General features: G+C 35.3%; 1 protein-coding gene across 1 annotated transcript; it reads right to left on the bottom strand.

Annotated features, from left to right (window-relative positions):
• Window positions 1-17,208: 17,208 nt before the first annotated feature.
• Window positions 17,209-19,973, bottom strand: LOC148954225 (putative cytochrome P450 301a1, mitochondrial). The gene is made up of 2 exons (XM_089086988.1): window positions 19,673-19,973; window positions 17,209-17,696 (listed from the first exon to the last, which is right to left on the bottom strand). Exons 1-2 carry the CDS (start codon window positions 19,899-19,901, stop codon window positions 17,224-17,226), a joined length of 702 nt encoding a protein of 233 aa, XP_088943114.1. The 5' UTR covers window positions 19,902-19,973; the 3' UTR covers window positions 17,209-17,223.
• Between the last annotated feature and the right edge of the window lie 303 nt (window positions 19,974-20,276).

Genomic DNA, 20,276 nt, shown 5'->3' with positions numbered 1-20,276 from the left:
GTATAGCAGCTTTTTCTATAATTTCTTTCAGGTCAAAATATTTTCTGGGAAACACAGGTAACTCTTCTTTGCATTCCGGTGACTTAACCTCAAGAATAACCATACCACGTGAAGTACCGTGCTAATCTAGAGTGTTAGCGTTATGATCGTAATTGTCTGCATTGTACTGGACAAGAATGCCTCTTGGTATGTTGAGTTCTTGGTCGGGGCTTTCAGCCATTGCCGCAGATCTTTCAAATCAGAGGGTTTCTGCATAGCCAACACGAAAGCCTAGGCTGGTCAGTGTGTCGACAGCGTCGCATGAACCGAACCGATGATGCATAGAGTCAGCCAACCCCAGCTGGATTGGTGCAATGATACTTTGAGGTCTGGTGTTTTTTATTATTGCCTGCTCTATTGCACTGACCACAAGTTTGGCACTGTTGTATTTGATCAAAATGGACAGAAAAAGCCCTAGGGATGGAACAAGGAACTCTAGATTGACCTCTGCCGAAACTAAGGTGCTTATTTGGTCATATTCTGCTACGGACGATATCACAGTCTTTATTTCGCTCTCCACTATTAGTGTAACCTGCACATCGTCCAGACCGACAAAGAAGTTCGCAGCTTTGTAAAACGCTTCTTTTCGAGCCTCGTCGGAAGGTCTGCCATTTTTACACTTCTTTACTTCAGGTTCACCACTTAATTTTAATTAGCGCTGAGGCAACTTTTTTCTAGTCCGGAAGTTCACTGAACAAACTGTGTGATAGACAGCATCAGCTGCGTGGAGATCAGCAGTAGCTGCATTTAACCCTCCCAAAATGCTGGTCGACCATTCGTCTTGTCTTTGTGAACACAGAAGTCTAACACTGGCTTGAAATGTGTCTGTTCTAATAGTCTGGGATGGCGAATAGCCTAGATGACGCGGATCAGCAATGACAGGGGTCGCACAAAACAGACAGTCTTTGTCGAATGCGAAAAAAGAACTTGCAGAACATAAGGATCTACTGTTACTTTCTTGATTTCTTGCTGAATCCCTTTTATTGCAACGTTTAAGACTAGAAATCCTTCTCTGGTTACTGAAGTCTCTTCGGCAGTTAACATGAACTTTGTCACCGGGGTTAACTTCAACAGAATCACCTCTTTCTTTACTGGCAGTATTAATTGTGACGGCACCTTTGATTCCAAGCGTAAAGAGACTGTTATCATCTCCTTCGCTCTGAAGACAGATTGCACATTGTGAAGCCATACTCGTCTGAAATGAAGATACGAAAGGTTCAATAACAGAGAACTTGTAGAATAACTTAATTAAAATATTAATATTAATATTAGAATATTAAAATATTAGAGTATAATTAGAATATAATATTATAATATTATATAATTAATATAATTAGAATATTTATATAATTAGAATATTAATATAATTAGAATATAATATTAGAATATAACTTAATTAGAATATTAGAATAATATTAGAATAACAGAGAACTTAATTCAGTAACAGAAAAATTGATGTGGGAAGAGGACTGAAGCCGCGAATCTCCTTTATTATTATTATTATTATTATTATTCATTGGAAAACCCGTCATAGTTTGGGTGTTCCCGGCTTGGTCTCCGTTCGAAAGAAAATGGGTAGCTTCCTGGCTGGCAATGGTGAAGAAGCAAGACGAGCACGTCTGTGTCATTGCCAACAAGACAGGTTTCTACCTCAGAACAACTTGTCACTGTGGCTGTTACAATCGTGAAATGTGCGTCACCTAAGGCATACACGACGCGACGTCCCGAGGAGCTTAGAACTCCACCAAGCAGAAGGATGTATTTTCCCTTCTTCTTCAGGTTTTTCAGGAAAAAGTTTTTTTGAGGGTTACCGTTGTTGTCCCAGTAAAGTCGATATCAGGATATCTTATGCCTTTCGATCTTTTCAAGTGAGCCTGGTCTCTTGTGCTCGACTTTTTCTTTCTCCGGATTTACGTCTTTTGGCAATTGGCAATAATCCCAGAGGATGCTTGCAGCCGTCTCCCTAAGCGTCACTATACTTTGCTTCCCAGGAACATCAGAAATGATCATCTTTTTGCCGAAGTAATCAACTAGCACTTTCTTAAGGTAAACGTTGCTGTATGGCTTCAGATCCGTTTCGGCTAAAAACTCCTCCATTTTTTCGAAATATTGGTTAGTGTAACCTGCACATCGTCCAGACCGACAAAGAAGTTCGCAGCTTTGTAAAACGCTTCTTTTCGAGCCTCGTCGGAAGGTCTGCCATTTTTACACTTCTTTACTTCAGGTTCACCACTTAATTTTGAATAGCGCTGAGGCAAATTTTTTCCAGTTCGGAAGTTCACTGAACAAACTGTGTCATAGACAGCATCAGCTGCGTGGAGATCAGCAGTAGCTGCATTTAACCTTCCCAAAATGCTGGTCGACTATTCTTCTTGTCTTTGTGAACACAGAAGTCTAAAACTGCCTTGAAATGTGTCTGTTCTAACAGTCTGGGATGGTGAATAGCCTGGATGACGCGGATCAGCAATGACAGGGGTCGCACAAAACAGACAGTCTTTGTCGAATGCGAATAAAGAACTTGCAGAACGTAAGAATCTACTGTTACTTTCTTGATTACTTGCCGAATCACTTTCATTGCAACGTATAAGACTAAAAATTCTTCTCTGGTTACTGAAGTCTCTTCGGCAGTGAGCATGAACCTTGTCACCAGGGTCAACTTAGTCAGAATCACCTCTTTCTTTACTGGCAGCATTAATTGTGACAGCACCTTTGCTTTCAAGCGTAGAGAGACTGTTATCATCTTCTTCGCTCTGACGACAGATTGCACATTGTGAAGCCATACTCGTCTGAAATAAAGATACGAAAGATTCAGTAACAGAAAACTTGATGAATAGCTTAATTAATATTAATATTAGAATATTAGAATATTAGAGTATAATTAGAATATAATATTAGAATATTATATAATTAATATAATTAGAATATTTATATAATTAGAATATAATATTAGAATATAACTTAATTAGAATATTAGAATAATATTAGAATAACAAAGAACTTAATTCAGTAACAGAGAACTTGATGTGGGAAGAGGACTAAAGCCGCGAATCTTCTTTATTATTATTATTATTATTATTTATTGGAACCCGTCATACATAAAAGGAAAAGACGGAGCAATAAGCAAAAAAAAGCAATACACATAAACTTAGGAGTTATACATGCTGTTTTTAGTGACGAAAGCTGGAGCTAAGATCTAAATCAGCTATTAGAGAAATTTACACAAAACGAGAAAGAAAAACTCAATTATACACTACTCTGTAGGTACGCGACATGTTTCTTTTTTTTAGGCTCCTAAATACTGAACAAACATAAATAATATGAACATCAGTGTATCAAGCCGCAATTGGTTAAAAAAAAAACCCAAATAATCATCAGTGAATTAAAAAAGATATACAGTAGATAATCATATCTACTAGTGTAAATATGACAAGAAACGGTAAAACCAATTAAACGTACCAATCCCCGACTGAACACTTTAGCACAAAACTGAACACTTTACGACAAGCACAAAACTGAACACTTTACACGACTTATAAGATGTTGTCAGCACTCCCTGTTTGTGAAATTTTTTAGTTGGATAATTAGGGAGATATGGAGCAAAGAAATTCACGAGATTTGTCCTCTTCTTGTAGAAAACTGAAATTGAAGCACAAATTGAACGAACATAGTGAACTGTTGTCAGTGAAATAACTAACCCGGTTTTAGGGGATTGATCATTTTATGCATTAAAATTCGATTCTAGGAGCCACAAGATGGCATTAGTAAAAATGGAAAAAAAATGTCATGAAACTGAGTATGTTAGTCACTTAAAAGTGAAAGAATTCTCAATGGTACAAGATAAACAAAAAATGACTAACATTCTTGAAGTTTCGGAACAAAAATAACCAAATATTCACAAGAAAACTTACCTATTTTGAGCATTCAGTGCGTTACATTTTGGGTAATTCAGTCACTGAAGAGACAGTAGATGTCAGTCCAGAGAACTCGTCGCTAGATGTCATGCCGAATGCTAACTTGTTGTTGCCAGGCCTATATCCTGCTAGCAGGATGGTCGCATCTTAACATCGCAATGATCTGGAAAACCAAAATCTCCCCTTCTTCCCCCCTTTTCTCCTTCATAAATATTCACGGAACAGATTAATCGAGATTTTGATGCAAGATTTGGTTTCTAGGTTAAAAATTACATCGGAAATCATCTTGACTTGGATCAATCTGAACACTTCTGCATTTTGCGAAATTTCCCCTGGTTCCCCCGTTTGTCCCCTGCGACGGATTTTCCCGTCTGGTGTTACAGAAATAGACTTGGTCAAAATAAAATTCCTTGAATTTATTTTCAAGTTGAATAGGTGGGGCCTATATTTTTAGGATTCGTATTTAAGTTTTTTCATTGGTTCCTAACATTTTTGTTATTTGGGTCAAATGATAGCGTGCATCATATCCTTAGTAATGACTTTTCAAACTAGTGATTCCATTTTGTTTTCTATAAAAAATAAATATGCCCTTCATAAAGGTATTTGCAAGTGTGTGGAAGGATTTCGTGCGTTGCATTTGACCTAGATTTTTGCGGGTTGAATAAAAAATAAATTTTTTATTTTTTTTGTTAGGATCAATATTTTGTGCTGGAGGCACATGTGCGCATATAAGGATTGAAGTCATAATATTTTGGGATTTACTCCATTTTCTTTTTTAGATCTAAAATTTTCTATTTGGGGTTCTGGATTTAATCTTCGTACATCTTTTAGTTGCTGGGGGGGGGTGTGAGAATTTGTATGTATTGGCTTTAGTCATTTTTGTTGAATTGAACTATATGTGCCTAGATAAATTTTATGTGCAAGGGTGTTATGTGTTATGCTAATATTAATTTGTCTTAGTTTGACGTCTTAGGTTTAGTGTTGAATTTAAATTTGGGTAGTTGGGCTAATAATTTGGAATGTAGTGCTTCTATTCTATATTGTGTGGTATTTTCCTATATACCTTCCTGTTTGGGGTTAAATTTTTGTATATATAGTCTCTGCTCAAAAATGTCTTAGAGTAAAGATTTTGTGTTTTAACTTCAAGAATTAGTACACGAGGTTCAAGCTGTTTTTTTTTTTCGTTGATCTCTTTTAATACAGACTTTAACCTTTTTATACAACCTATATTTTACAACCACTTTAACCTCCAGACTTTAACCTCTTTCAATACAAACTAACATACAATAGATATTAATGCGTATGAATAAATAAATTTTAAAACGCATGAAACTTAAATTGAATATGCAAATCAAGCTTGAAACGAACAAAAATCACTACAAACAAGAACTTTCAATTTTCAATTGAATGAGACCCCTTTGAAGTTTATGCGACGACCCCTTCCATAAGTACCTCTGGGAGAAAAAATAAATAATAAAATATTGGAGCCGTATGGCCTTTACTATAGGCAACGCAATAGCATTGCCTCAGATTTTAGCTGTTTTCTCTCGCTCTTCGTTCAATGTTTAATGGGTCAAAGTTTTGTATCGTATTGAATTATTTACGTTAGGTTTTATGTTTAGTGTGTGAGGCTTGAATTTATATATTTTGTTTTGAATACTGTGTGTGGTCTTATGGTTTAAAATTTTGTCTTGTTTTGTGTATCTAGTATTTATTGTATGCGTTTTTTATACGTTTTTTTATACTTTTGTACTTTTTTGTGGGGGAGGGATCAAGATGATACCTCCCCCCACTAGATGAATATATAAAAGTCCATGAATTCATCACCCAAGGCCACATCGTGGTGGAAGAAACTACGAGCCTGGCAAGCGATATGGAAGCGTGGTGGCGCCTGGTATCATCGTTCTCTACGCCAAACCCTCAGCAGTAGCCTCAAGTCAAGTAAGTCAAGTCTTTTTTTTGGTGAAAGTGATCATTTTTTGCCTAGCTTAGTTGTGGCCTATTTGCCCTCTAATCTCTTTGCTTACCTAAGAGATTCTATCGAGTTTTTGATTTAGCAATCAAAAAGTATCTTACCACAACTTAATAGATATGATGGGTCTTGGAAAAAAACAACAACAAAAACTAAACAAACAAACAAACACACATCTTGAATTTTTCTCCGAGCAAAAATAAAAAATTCTATATTGTATAACATTTCGTAATTACAAATAATTAGCAAGATGTGATCCCGCTCAATAATAACCGAAATTCTAAAAAATGGAATTTTAATATCAGTAGATGCGTAAAGAATTGGATTATTATTCTGATTTTAAATATATAAGCTTCATCAAGTTTAGTCTTACCCATCAAAACTTAAGTTTTGGACCTGAAAAAATGTGCCTTATTTTCGAAAAAAAAGGAAAAATAACCCTTGAAAGCGATAGAATAAGAGCGAACATTAAGCTATGAGAGTAAGCATGACCAAAAATTTTACTATTGATGTCTCAAGCTCATATACGCAAAAATTATGGCTCTTCCATTTTTACAAGAACAAAGATCACAGATTCGTGTTTATTTGTTGCTATTTTTTGTTTTTTTCTTTGTGGTGATCCTATCTCTCCAGTAGTACCAGTATATCGTTAAAGGGCTCATTCAAATGGAAATTAAAAGTTCTAGTGCCGTTTTTAAGTTCTCCAAGAAAATTGCAGAGCAACTTGACCCCCTACCAGGCTCAATTTTCCCCAAATTCACACGATCAAAAGTTGGAGATAGTTATTTTGCTCAGCATGGCCGAAAATTTAATAAATATGTCTTTGAGGATGATTTAATTCCCCACAGTTCTCGGGGGAAGGGCTGCAAGTTATGAACTTTGCCCATTGTTTACGTATAGTATCGGTTATTGGGAAGTATACAGACTTTTTCAGGAGGGATTTTTCTGGTGGGGGAGGGGGTAGGAGGGGGGGTAGGAGGAGGGATATAGCTATTTTGGTCAGTATAGCCGAAAATTTAATAAATATGTCTTTGAGGATGACTTAATTCCCCACAGTTCTCTGGGGAAGGGCTGCAAGTTTTGAACTTTGCCCATTGTTTACATATAATATTGGCTATTGGGAAGTATAGAGACGTTTCCAGGAGGGATTTTTTGTCGTGGGGGGGGCGGGTCGGCGGAGCCGGGTACGGCACATCCGTTGTCTCTGGCAACTGGTTCCGGTGGGACAGGTCAAGTTTTGTGACGGGGGTGCTGAATTTCCCAGCATTATTTAAAAAACGATAATAAATGAAAAATTACATAGTGTTATACAAAATAAAAATTTTATTTGGTATGAAAAAACAAAAGTAAAATTTTGATTTTTTTTTAGGATAAATATTTTGTGCTGGAGGCACATGTGCGCATATAAGGATTGAAGTCATAATATTTGGGGATTTACTCCATTTTCTATTTTAGATCTAGAATTTCTAATTGGGGTTTTGGATTTAATCTTCGTATATCTGTTAGTGGCTTTCGGATACTTAATGGGAAATTATGTGGGATTTATCTTCATAATTGGGCTCCAAGACGTGTTTTTTTATATAAATTTCTCTGTTATGACTTTGCATTTTCTCTGTTATAGGTTGAAATTTCTGTAACTTGGGTGTTTTTTCAATTTTTTTAATTTTTGTTGACCAATGAGCACTTTTTTCAAATTTCTGTTTATCGTTATGTATCTAGAATAAAGTTTTTTTTTTAGGGGGGGGGGGTTATAATGTATATTAAGTTGCTTTAGTCATTTGTGTTGGATTGAACTATACGTGTCAAGATAAAGTTCTTGTGTAAGGGTGTTATGCCTTACGCTAATATTAATTTTTTTTTTTTTTAATGTCTTAGATGTAGTGTTAGAATTAAATTAGGGTCGTTGGGATAATAATTTGGAATGTGGTGCTTCAATTCCATAATGTGTGGTATTTTTATATATGTTTTTCTAGTTTTAATTTTCAAATTTGCTCAATATTTCGAATATATTGAATTTTGAATAGCGCTGAGGCAAGTTTTTTCCAGTCCGGAAGTTCACTGAACAAAAGTAGAATGGCCCCTATTGACCCCATTGCTCACCCCTGCTGCCATCTACAATTTAGTTTAATGCTGACGGGACATAATTTATTCAAGGATTATCGATCGAGTCTAATGGGGGTCAAGGTCAATCGATCTGTTGTTGTTTGGCCACGTGTAATGACATGAGGGGTGATTTACATAATCGCTCGGGGAATTATTGATTTATGACACTGTGGGGTGATTTAAATAATCGCTAGGGGCAATGTATTGATCTAGGACTCGTGGGGAAGTGAATTTCCGAGAAATTTATTGCGTAATCGAAGGGGAAGTGGATTTCCGAGAAAATCGATCGAGTCTAATGGGGGGTAAAGGTCAGTCGATCTGTTGTTGTTTGGCCACGTGTAATGACATGAGGGGTGATGTACATAATCGATGGGGGAATTATTGATTCACGAAGGGTGAATTAAGAAATAAACATGGCTTCATTGTTGTTTGGCTAGCTTAACCTGAGAAATTGATTTACATAATCTCTAGGGGGAATTATTGATTCACGAAGGGGAGAATTATTAAACAAACATGGCTTCATTGTTGTTTGGTTAGCCTAACCTGAGAAATTGATTTACGTAATCGCTAGGGGAAATTATTGATTCACGAAGGGGAGAATTAAGAAATATTATGGCTTCTTTAATCCTTAGGCCTGAGGGATTTATTTGTTATTTTTGTTTTGGACAAGTGCATGCTAGGGATGAATGTCAAGGTGTCCTGGAATAGGAAACCGGAAGTACATGCATCCTTCTCAGTCAATCAGTGAGTCGGCTGCATATCCTTTCTCAGCCAATCAGAGGGCTTGGTTACATATTAGCGGCGGAGGGAAATATGAGAAAAGGTTTTTTGCTATAGTTTTATTAGTCTGTGAATAGAATTCAAAGCAGTGAGAAGAAGAACAGTTTGACTTTACTCATTTGGATATATATTAATGTTGATGACGATAAGTGGAATGTTTACCCTATTAGAAGTTGATAGTGGAGTTAATGATAATAATACAAGAGCACCAAACATTGCAGTGGAAATCACGAAAGGATCACGGCTTTGTCTGGAATGGGATGAAGTATATGCAAGATATGTGATATCCTTGAGCAAATTTAAAATGGAGGATCAATTATGTTTCGCTGCAAAAGTTGATATAGCACATGTGAATAGACTTCAATGTTCTTTAAGTGCATTATTGAAACATATCGAAGACAATAAACTCTATCGCTAATTGTATATGCATAGTATTATTGATTTTGTTGTTGTAATTATTAAATAAAATTGGAGGATCAATTATGTTTCGCCGCAAAAGTTGATATAGCACATGTGAATAGACTTCAATGTCCTTTAAGTGCATTAGTGAAACATATCGAAGACAATAAACTCTATCGCTAATTGTATATGCATAGTATTATTGATGTTGTTATTATAATTATTCAATAGACCAACTTGAATCGAAACAAAAGTTGATTGGTCATTTTATAAAAAGAATCCCATAGTGTTATATTCTGTTTTAAATGCTTCTTTCTTTATATAAATACATTTTGAGCTCATTTATTAAAAGAGTTCAGATTTGCTGTCTCAAAAATAAAATAAAAATAGAACGTTAAAAATCAAATTAACCAGAATTTTTTCCGATTGAGGTTCCCTTCGCTCTGAAATTTTAAATGAAATGTCTTCATTGCCGGCTGTTTTAAGCATATCAAAAGAAAAACGGAATATTTTGCACTAGCAGTCAATGCAACCAAATTTTTCTTAAGATATTTATTGTCCTTTGTAAGCTACCCATGGTCTCCCAAAGTAACAACTAAAGTTTAACATGGTTCCCTACCCAGTGTTTCCTCAAAAATTCAGCTGGGTCGCGTAAACCATTAAATAAATAAAAAACAAGTTTTTTAGCTGAAAGTAAGGAGTGACATTAAAACTTGAAACGAACAGAAATTATTCCGTATATGAAAGGGGCTATCCCCTCCTCAATGCCTCACTCTTTATGCTAAAGTTTTTTACTGTTTTAAAGAATAAAGTTGTCAGACAGAGTCAAACTTTAGGGTAAAGAGCGAGGCGTTTAGGAGGGTACAGTCCCTTTCATATACGGAATAATTTCTGTTCATTTTAATTTTTAATGTCGCTCCTTACTTTCAGCTAAAAAAACTTTTTTATTTAATTTCTGAACGTTTTGGAATTAATGCAGCTTTGATTTTGGATCACCGTACATGAATAATTAAAACAAAAATTTGCATATTAATTTTATTTTGTTTTGGCTAAATGGCTTTCTCGAAATTTTGTTCTGACGTAACTTGTGAATAGTTACGTAACAAACCTCTATATTCATATATTTTTATTGCGTATATTAGGGAGTTCACTCCCTAGTCAATACCTCGCTCTTTACACTAAAGTTCAAATTTTGTTCCAATTCTTTAAGAATGACCCCTTATTCACAAAGGCCTTTAATAAGAATAAATAGTTCTGATGAAAATACAAAAAAAAACTTTAGCGCAAAGAGCGAGGTAATGATTAGGGGGCGAACCCAATCATATACGTAATCATTTCTGTTAGTTTTAAGTTTTGATATTGCTCCTTAGTTTCAGTTGAAAAAATTGTTTTTTTTATTTAATTTCTGATCGTTTTTTTTAAATAATAATGGGAAATCCGGCGCCTCCTTCATAGTAATGTCCTTTCCCCCATGAAAACTTCCTCCATGGAAAGATCCTCCCACGTAACCCCTGACCCATCCCCCCCCCCCCAACTACCAGAAAAAATTCCCCCTGAAAACTTTTTTATACTTCCCAATAACCAATACTACATTGGGCAAAGTTCATAACTTGCAGACCTTCCCCCGGGGACTGTGGGGGATTAAGTCACCCTCAAAGATATAATTGTTGTATTTTTTGGCCATGCTAAACACACTATCTCAAAATTTTGATCGGGTGACTTTGGGAAAACAATGAGCGTCGTAGGGGGCCTAGTTGCTCTCCATTTTTTTGGTCACATAAAAAAGGTAAAAGAACTTTAATTTCCCTTTGAATGAGCCCTCTCGCGATATTCTAGGACCACTGGGTCGCTACAATCAGCCCTGGAAAAAAAAACACGCATCCATTATCTTTCTTCTGGCAAAAAATACACAATTCCACATTTTTGCAGATAAGAGCTTGAAACTTCTACAGTAGGGTTCTCTGATATGCTGAATCTGATGGTATAATTTTCATTAAAATTCTATAACTTTTAGGGGGCGTTTTCCCCTTTTTTCGAAAATAAAAAGGCACGTAACTTTTGATGGGTAACATTAAACTTGATGAAACTTATGTATTTGAAATCAGCACAAAATCTGATTCTTTTGATGTATCTATCGGTATTAAAACTTCGTTTTTTAAGAGTTTCGCTTACTATGTAGCCGGGTCGCTCCTTACTTACAGTTCGTTACCATGAACTGTTTGATTAGTTTATACTCTCAGCCATGCCTGAGATATTGAAAATAGACTCTTTTGACAACCTAGATGCACATATTGTCTTTTGATTTAGTTCAACATTTCATGAAGTTTCAACTTAATTTCCTTAGCCGTCCCTGATTGCAGCTACGTCCTTTTGATAACATGAATACATATAGTGTTTTTTGATCGAGGTCTACATCAATATTTACATAACCTGAAACTTTTAACTAAGATCCCCTAGCTATTACTGAGATATTGCCGATATGCCCTTTTGATAATCTTGATACAAATGGTGTCTTTTTATTTAGTTCAGCCTCCCCTCACCATTCCCTGAAAGCATAGTTAATGCCTTTTCTTATTCCTGAAAAACTGCAATAATCCCCTTATGACAACCTGGATACACACAAGTGTCTTCTGATTTTGTTCAGAATCCTCTCAACATGATCTGAAGCTTAAGGCTTAACATCCTTAGCCATTCCTGACCTATGAAAGATAAGTTCTTTTGGAAACTTACATGCACATAGTGTCTTTTGACTTAGCTTTTAACGTTCCATAAAAGTTTAAACTTCATGCTCCTAACAGCTGTTGATATACTGCAGAAACGCATATTAGGCTATCCCAATATCTAAAGCGTCTTTTAATTCATTTCAACGTCTCTGAAATTTTCAACTTAATATCCTTTATCGTTCCTTAGATATTGCAGATGCCCCCTTATATCAACCTGGACGCACATAATGTCTTATGGTTTAGTTCAACGTCCCCCTCAACGTTCCCTGACAGTCTTTACTAATTACTCTTAGTCGTTCGTAAGATATTGCACACACGTCCTTTTGACACCCTCAATGCGAATCCTGTTTTCTGATCAAGTTCAATACTTCCTAACAGTTTCAACTTGATATCTTTAGCTGTTCCTGAGATATCAGATCTTGTGACAACCGGGATGCACATAGCGTCTATTGATTATTTCTAAATCCCTCTCAACATACCCTCAATATTTCATCTTAATGCTCTCAATCGTTCCTGAGATTTTGCAAATACGCCTTTTGTTAGTCTGGATGCACATAGTCTTTTGATTTAGTTTATCAAACTAAATCAAAATTAGTTTTGACTGGAGAGGTAAGGGTGGGCTGGGAAGGTAAGTGTGGGTAGGGGCTAAGGTATGGTTGGAAGAGCAGGGTGGGGGAGGGGAGAGGGATTTGAGTATTGAAAAGTGATGGAGAACGGATTGGTTTTTATTATTTTTCTTTTATATTTATTTATCTATTATTATTTTTAATTAAGTTATTTATTTAGTTATCTATTTTTTCATTTATATAGGTTATAGTTTATCTATTTTTGTTTATTTATAATAGTTTTAATTAAATAGTTGAGGTTTAAGCAAATAGTTGAGTTAATAGGTAAGTAGTTGCGTTGACTTTCGCGCGATCGCAACCCTCCATAGGTTTGTCCAGCGCGAAAGTGTTGTTTAATTTATTTATTTGTTTTTGAGTGTGGATTAATAAACTTATATGAACTTATAATGTTTTTCTCGACATTCCTTGAGGTATCATTTTAATACCTTAGCCTTTTTGGACGCATCCAGGATTAATCATTCTCCCTTTTCCCAATAGTAAAACTATATGCAAAAAACCACCAAATTAAATTATTTACATCAGTTGCCCCAGGGGCTAAGAAGGTCACATCCACCCCGGAGGTTTAGTTATTTAGCCTTTTGACCATTTTGAACACAATGGCTGTCTCAAAATTCCTCTAATTCCTTTTGACTCTGAAAAAGGGCGCTAGAACTTTCGATTTTCAATCAAATGAGCCAACTCTGAAGATTTTACGGTAACTCTTTCAATATGAAGTAGCCAGGTGCATCGGCGCCTATAAGGGTGGGGGGGGAGAGGGGGGCAATGGGGCACTAGCCCCTCCCCCTGTCTTAATGATGGTGTCATATATTTGTATTTATTTAAAAAACTTTTTCCACCAAATAAGTTTTTAAAGGAAATTAAAGAGCTCTATTAAGCCAAAAATGGGCGCAAATAAAGTCAAATAATCCTCCAAGCGTAAAACTACCACAAATCAATTTCAACAATTAAATGAAATTCAAGGCGAACAGAAATTATAACAAATAGCTTATTCAAACTCAAAACGAGGAAATACCAACATTACTAGGACTGACAATCTTCATGCCTTTTCAAGACCAGAACATAGCTTGGGCTTTACTGAAAAAAAAATGACCTTGGATTGTCAATTTAATATATTCCTTAAAATAAAAAAAAGGGTAAACAAAAGTGAGTGAAAAAAAATTACTTATTTAAGTAAAAAAGGTGAAAACATTTAAACATATTTTGTTTTCAGTAAAGCACAAATTATGTTCTGGTCTTGAGAAGGCATGGAGGTTATCAGCGCTACTAATGTTAGTTTTTACTCGTTTCGAGTTTGACTCAGCTGTTTATTCTAATTTCTGTTCATTTTGAGTTTCATTTATTTATTGATAGTGATTTGTATTAGTTTTACGTTTGGATGATTTCTTGACTTTATTTATGCCTATTTTGGCTTAATTAAGCTCTTTACTTTTCTTTGAAAATATTGTTTTTTGGAAAGTTTTTTTATATTAATTTCTGTCCGTTTTTTATAGACAGTCATTTTCATGAATTTTTTTTTTATATCTTTTCGGTTTTTGTTTTTATATAAGAATCTATAGTTTGGCATAATTGTGAGGGTTTGATATGCCCAATATCCGAAAGAAATAGTTTCTGGACCGTTCTACTATGCTGAACAAAATAGTTGTCTCAAAATTTTGACTAGATGTGTTTGAAAAATAAATCGGCTTGAGAGACGGGCTGATTGTCCTCCAATCTCTTTTTAGTCTTAGAAAGGACCATAGAACTTTTAGTTTTGAATCGAATTAGCTTCTTTAAATGTTTCACTGATATTTCTAGCTATTACAGGGTGGTTCTGCCTATGATACTGATTATACGCCTTTTTGAAAACCTGCATGTACACAGTTTTTTCGTTTTATTGGAACGCCCCCTAAACACTTCCTAGAAGTTTCACCTTAATACTCTTGGTGTCATTAGTTACAGTAACTGTAGTTGTAGTGCTAAAAGTATACACATAGTACCTTCTATCTAGTTCAAAATCCCCCACAACTTACTCTTAAAGATCTAACTTAATAATATAAGTTGTTCTTGAGATATTGTTTTGTCACCTTTTTGAAAGTCCACATGCTCATAGTTTGTTTTGATGTAGTTCAACGTCCGCCTAAATATTTCTTATATTTGTTTACTGAAGACGTTGTTATATTCTCTTTGGACTATTGGCTGAAAAATGGCTTTCTCACAATTTCGATCGAATGTATTAAGGGAAAATAGTATCTCAGGGGGGGGCTATTTTCTCCCCATCAAGATTGAATCTTAAAATAGAACTACAGCTATGCATTTCAAATCAAATTAGCCTCCTGTAAAGTTCACAAGACCACGTCTTCCTAAAAAACTTACACCCCCCGGGGCATTACTTAAAACCCTTACCCCCATACTCTGGGGGGGTTGTGTCAACCCCAAAGACCATGTTAGGAGATCTTTGGAATATTTTTTAACAAATGGCTCTCTTAAAATTTCTATCAGATGCATTTGGGGAAAATATGACGTGGGGTTGGGATATAGCTGCCCTCCGATAAATTTGACTCTTCCTAAAACGTCTTCCTAAAAAAACTTACACCCCCCGGGGCATTACTTAAAACCCTTACCCCCATACTCTGGGGGGGGTTGTGTCAACCCCAAAGACCATGTTAGGAGATCTTTGGAATATTTTTTAACAAATGGCTCTCTTAAAATTTCTATCAGATGCATTTGGGGAAAATATGACGTGGGGTTGGGATATAGCTGCCCTCCGATAAATTTGACTCTTAAAAATGGTTTTTCAACTACCGATTTCCAATCCGATGACGCCCTCCGAAGTTTATACGACCACCGTTTCCATAAAAACCTTAAATTCCCTCGGGGTATACCTTACAACCCTTGCCCGGAGGCCTGTAAAGGGTTCTCATCCTCAAAGAAATAATTTCTGGACTTTTAAACTACGTCAAACAAAATAACTATCTCGAAATTTTGACTGAAAGTGTTTGGGGAAATGACAGGCCGGGGGGGGGGTGGTTGCCATCCAATCCATTTTGACTATTAAAGAGGGCCCTAGCCCTTTCAATTACCAACCGACTGAACCAACGACGCATCTGATAGAAATTAAAATTTCTATCAGATGCGTTTTGGGAAAATGCAACGTGTGTGTGTGGGGCGGGGAGGGATTATTTGCCTTCTGATCCCTTTGACGCTAAAAAAAACACTATAACTAACACCATAACTTAAAAAGTACTATAACTGGTTGCCCTCCATAAGCTCTTTTTGAAGTTCCTATGACATTTCTTTCTGTAAGAAGTGCCCTGGTCTAAAGAACAAAACAATATATTGGGCCCACATTGCTCTTTACTTAGGCAGCGCTTTCACGCTGCTTATGATATTTTGTCTTGAAGATTTCAGTTATACAGTACTGGAAGTGCCATTTAGACCAGGTAAGCCCCCCCCCCTAAAATTCAGCCTATGGGCGCCCATGAACAGGTGTAAATGTGAATAAATAATATATCGCTTCGCTTAGGCAGTGATATTTCGCGATTTATTCATAAGTGCCCAAAAGATACATAGACTAAATCCTGACAAACACTATATGGTTGTGTAAGGGAGGGAGAAGAACCACGTATTTACTAGACTCTGCGTCAGTGAGAAAATAAAATACGAATTATCAGGTAGCTCAGCAAAAAACTGAACAGACTCCAATCAAACTTAGACAAACTAAAGATAAATAACAATAAATAAAAACAATTAGGGGGAAGCCAAGGATTCGTAGTTTTTTTAAGAGGCGAAAGGAGTGATACCTTCGAGTTCGAATTGTATATTTCTATCTGGAAAACATTTCAGAATTGCGATCATAGGGTTTTCTATGGCTGCATTGAGTTTCTGACTGTAAGGAAGAGGAATGTATTCGGGGAAGGAGAAGGTACACCTTCTCTCGCTTGTCTCTCAAATATTATGATTTTTTGGGGACAAATGCATATTGATATTTGACCAATTTGCACACTTCAAAAGCTAAAGTGGATTGTGATGTCCACTCTTATTCACAAACAGTATTTAACTAATCATTGGGGTCCGGCGTGACATTATCTATTCCGTTTATTTGTTATACTATACAAGTTAGTACTGTGCCAACATATCGGCAATTCTCTCAAAAGAACTATCTTACCTTTTTTCATAATTAAAAACGATTACGTAAGCAGGGTAGGAGGGGGTTCTTTCTATCTAAAGTTTGTTTTCCTTGAAATATTCGGATTTAAATATTTCTCTATTTTCATGCTTCATATAATTGACCGGGGTTTCTAGGTATTTCTCGAATTTTAGATCCCCTGAGATTCTACCTCCAGCCTTCCAAATAGGTCCTTTGTATTTATTTGCGTGTATATTAAGCGTGTAACATCACTAATAAAGTTCTGACTCTTAATCAGAAAACGTAGAAACTTAAAGAAACGAATTACACGATTCTTAGATAAGGAATTTGAAAAAAAAGACAAACGATAGTTTCAACTGAACTTTTCTTCTTTTTTTCAATAAATACTGAACAAAATCCTTTTATAGAAGTTTTAAGAAGCCAAGTTAAAATTTTCTTTGATCCGACGAAATTGACTTTTGACTTGTAAGGATGGAAATGGAGTTTTATCACAGAATATTCAAAAGAAATTTCTTCTAAGAATATTAATTACACCTTATAGTTTTTAACTTGGCTCAAAGTAATAATGTAAAGATTGAAGCTTACATTCCAAGGCCCACTTATACATTTCATTGATAAAATCCTCTGGTGTTTCCATCCTCTCGTCTCTAAGAGCTTTGATACGTTTTACCATTTCTTTTGAAACAGACTCCATAGCTGGTAAATACATTGCAATATTTTGTGGCTTCAACATAGGTTGCTGAACCTTTGACCTAATTTCCCACCACTCCGGTCCAGACATAACCAAAATTCCGCTTTTGTCAAAATGTTCTGTTTTCTTTTCTCTATAATTCTTCAAGGTTAGGAATCCAGGTCTTTCAGGAAATTTTGAGTCTGATCTAAAAACCTTTTCTATGTCTGCTGGTTCAGTGACTGCAACGATAGAAGGTGTGCCAACAAGTTCATGCTTCCAAATAGGTCCATAAGTGTCATAAGACATTTTGTGGGTCCAATGTAGCCTTTCATGGTTAAACGATTCTAAAAACAAAATATTTGATTACACTGATTTATGATCAACAACTCAGAAAGATGCTTACAAACTAAGAAACAAAACAAGTTCCTATACACTCTATCAATGGGTGATCAATTAAATTATCGCACTATGTAAGTTTCTTGTAGCTAGGGCAGATGTTGCAAATATTTCCTAGATAAGTCATGATTTAAGCGTAAGAGGCCTTTGAAACCATCCCCTTCTCCTCATTACCTCTGTTATACCACAGTTTTTTTTTGTAATTTTGACGTATTCATCCTTCCCGACCATCCCCCTTCCCTCTTTTCATCCCTCTCCCATAAGAATTTGAACCTGATATAGCCGTTTAGGCATAAAGAATTTAAAATATAATTTGTTTAAATAAAATAGTATTAAAGCTGAAAGAAATCAAAAGGAGTATAAAGAATAAAACCTGACAAATACAATTAAAAACAGATAGATAAGAAAAGGAACATAGAATATTGAGCTCTCTTATACATATCCTCAAATGGCCATGCATCATTTTAAATGTGTTGTAGCCTGGTAATTAAAAGTGATTTAATAATAGCAGCAATATATCCAGGTATAAAAGAAAATGAGCTGGAATAGAGTTAGGATGGAAATGACCAATAAATAGCAATTCTATGAATGTATTGAAGTATGGTGTTTGTTACTTGGTGTTTAGTCAAGAAATACATTCAACGGAAAAAATTCATTGTAGAAACAAATTCCTACAAAATTCAAGTATTTTAATCCCTGAATCAATAGAAATCCATAATGGAATTCATACTTTCTAGTAAAAAAAAAAAAAAAAAAAAAAAAAAAAAAAAAAAAAAAACAAGAGCCGCGCATTCTTATTTGGTGTTTTTGGGACGAAGCGGAAGGCAAATCATCAAATCAAAAATAAGTTTTTTCATGGAAACCATTTTCCTCGAGCTTTCATTTGTTGATTTACTTTATGCTATGTCTGTAAGTCACCGAAGGAAGGCAGGGCCAATTGACGACGATGTCTTGAAATAAGGCATTTTACCAACTTAAAAGTATTTTGTGTTCCTAAATTAAAATATTCAAATACAGAATATTAGTCTAATCGCCACTGTCACGGCTAAAAATTGTGTCTGAAATTTTATAACTTCTGAAATAACTGAAATAATTTGCTTAGTTGTTCTTAAATAGTCAATCTGCAGGGCAATATGTATGCAATCATGTTTCGATCCTCCTTACCTGCATTCTCTTACTGATCCTCCCGTCGAGGAGAGCTTAGAGAGTAGGTCTGAATAGGGGCTGTTGAGAATGAGACATTTTAAGAAAATGATTCTAACTTCATAATATTGAGAATGTTTAATACATTTTAACCCCAATACATTAAATAATGGGGTTTAATACATTAAACCTCAATTTGCAAATAGATAGCCCGAATTATACATTCCTGTGTGTTTTTCCCTTGTTTGGTGTTGTCATAGTTGATTCGATTTACGGGGTAAACGAGTTGAAATATTAGTGACACATGGCAAAATGCATGGGAAATATACAATTTCGACTATATAGTTCCATTGTTGAATGAGAAGGGGGGGTTAAAGCAAACTGGAATTGCAGTTAAAATGTGCTAAACTCAATTCAAACAAATTAAGCAGCAGAATAAATTCAAACAAATTCTAATAATTTTTTATTCCCAAATTTAAATTATACATTGCATGATTCATAACTATCCTATAAACCAGTAGAAAATTCTTAATTAGATTCAATTAACGTCGGGATTTTGCCTCCTGACATTTTATAATTATTTAACTTGTTTTGCTCCCTAAATTAAATGAAATCCAGTTTGGCGTACAATGAATTCGAGTTTAGAACATTAAAAAGTTCAGTTAACATAAATAAAAGTAATTCAGTGTATAATTTAGTTCAAGAACTTTGTATCCCAAATTATTAACCTTGGTTACATTAGCCTAAAATAAACTAACTCTAATACAGAATTCAAACTTACTAGTAAACAATTCTAAAGTAGATCCAATTAACGGGAAAGTCTTGGCGCCAGGTATTTTATCAAATGGTTTTGCACTAGCCCATTCTTCTTCAAAATCTACTTTATTACTTTCCTCGACTACTTTTTTAACCGTAACTACAGACTGCAGTCTCTTCTGGCTAGGAAACAAATAACCGAAATTCAATTTTAAATAATATCTATGAAAAGGTCGAACGCTATTTGAATTCATCTTGACTCCTCTTAATTACGACTGATTTTTTGTTGCGCTTCTTTTGTGTTTTATTTAAACAAACCAATGTTTTCTCACTTGGCGCATGAGTACTAAAAGATGAAGATCATCTTTGCGCAAACGCAAGGTTATTCACTCCTAATTTTTTGTTAATTTTTGTTAGGTGGCGTTGAACTGCACAAGAAGTAAAGCCACGTTTCTATTTTGAGTTTTACGGAAAAACAAGAAAGCAACTCAATCCATGTGCACACATAAGGGGGGAGGGCAGTAGTAGGCGCCAACCCCCTCCTGGCTGAATGATGCTGCCTAATTTTATATTTTTGTTTTGAGATTTCTATTATGTAGCATTAAAAGTGCCAATTAGACTAGGTAAGC

This window comes from Artemia sp. Qi Xiang Cuo, chromosome 3 (assembly GCF_049724085.1).
Source record: "Artemia sp. Qi Xiang Cuo chromosome 3, ASM4972408v1, whole genome shotgun sequence".
Lineage (NCBI taxonomy): Eukaryota > Metazoa > Arthropoda > Branchiopoda > Anostraca > Artemiidae > Artemia > Artemia sp. Qi Xiang Cuo.
This window is presented reverse-complemented; position numbering and strand designations above follow the sequence as displayed.

Excerpts from the sequence above, each read along its gene's own strand:
- LOC148954225 (XM_089086988.1), bottom strand. The coding sequence starts at position 19,901 with ATGAATTCAAATAGCGTTCGACCTTTTCATAGATATTATTTAAAATTG. Across the intron at positions 17,697-19,672 it reads TACTTTAGAATTGTTTACTA|AATCGTTTAACCATGAAAGG; the intron begins GTAAGTTTGAAT and ends TTTTGTTTTTAG.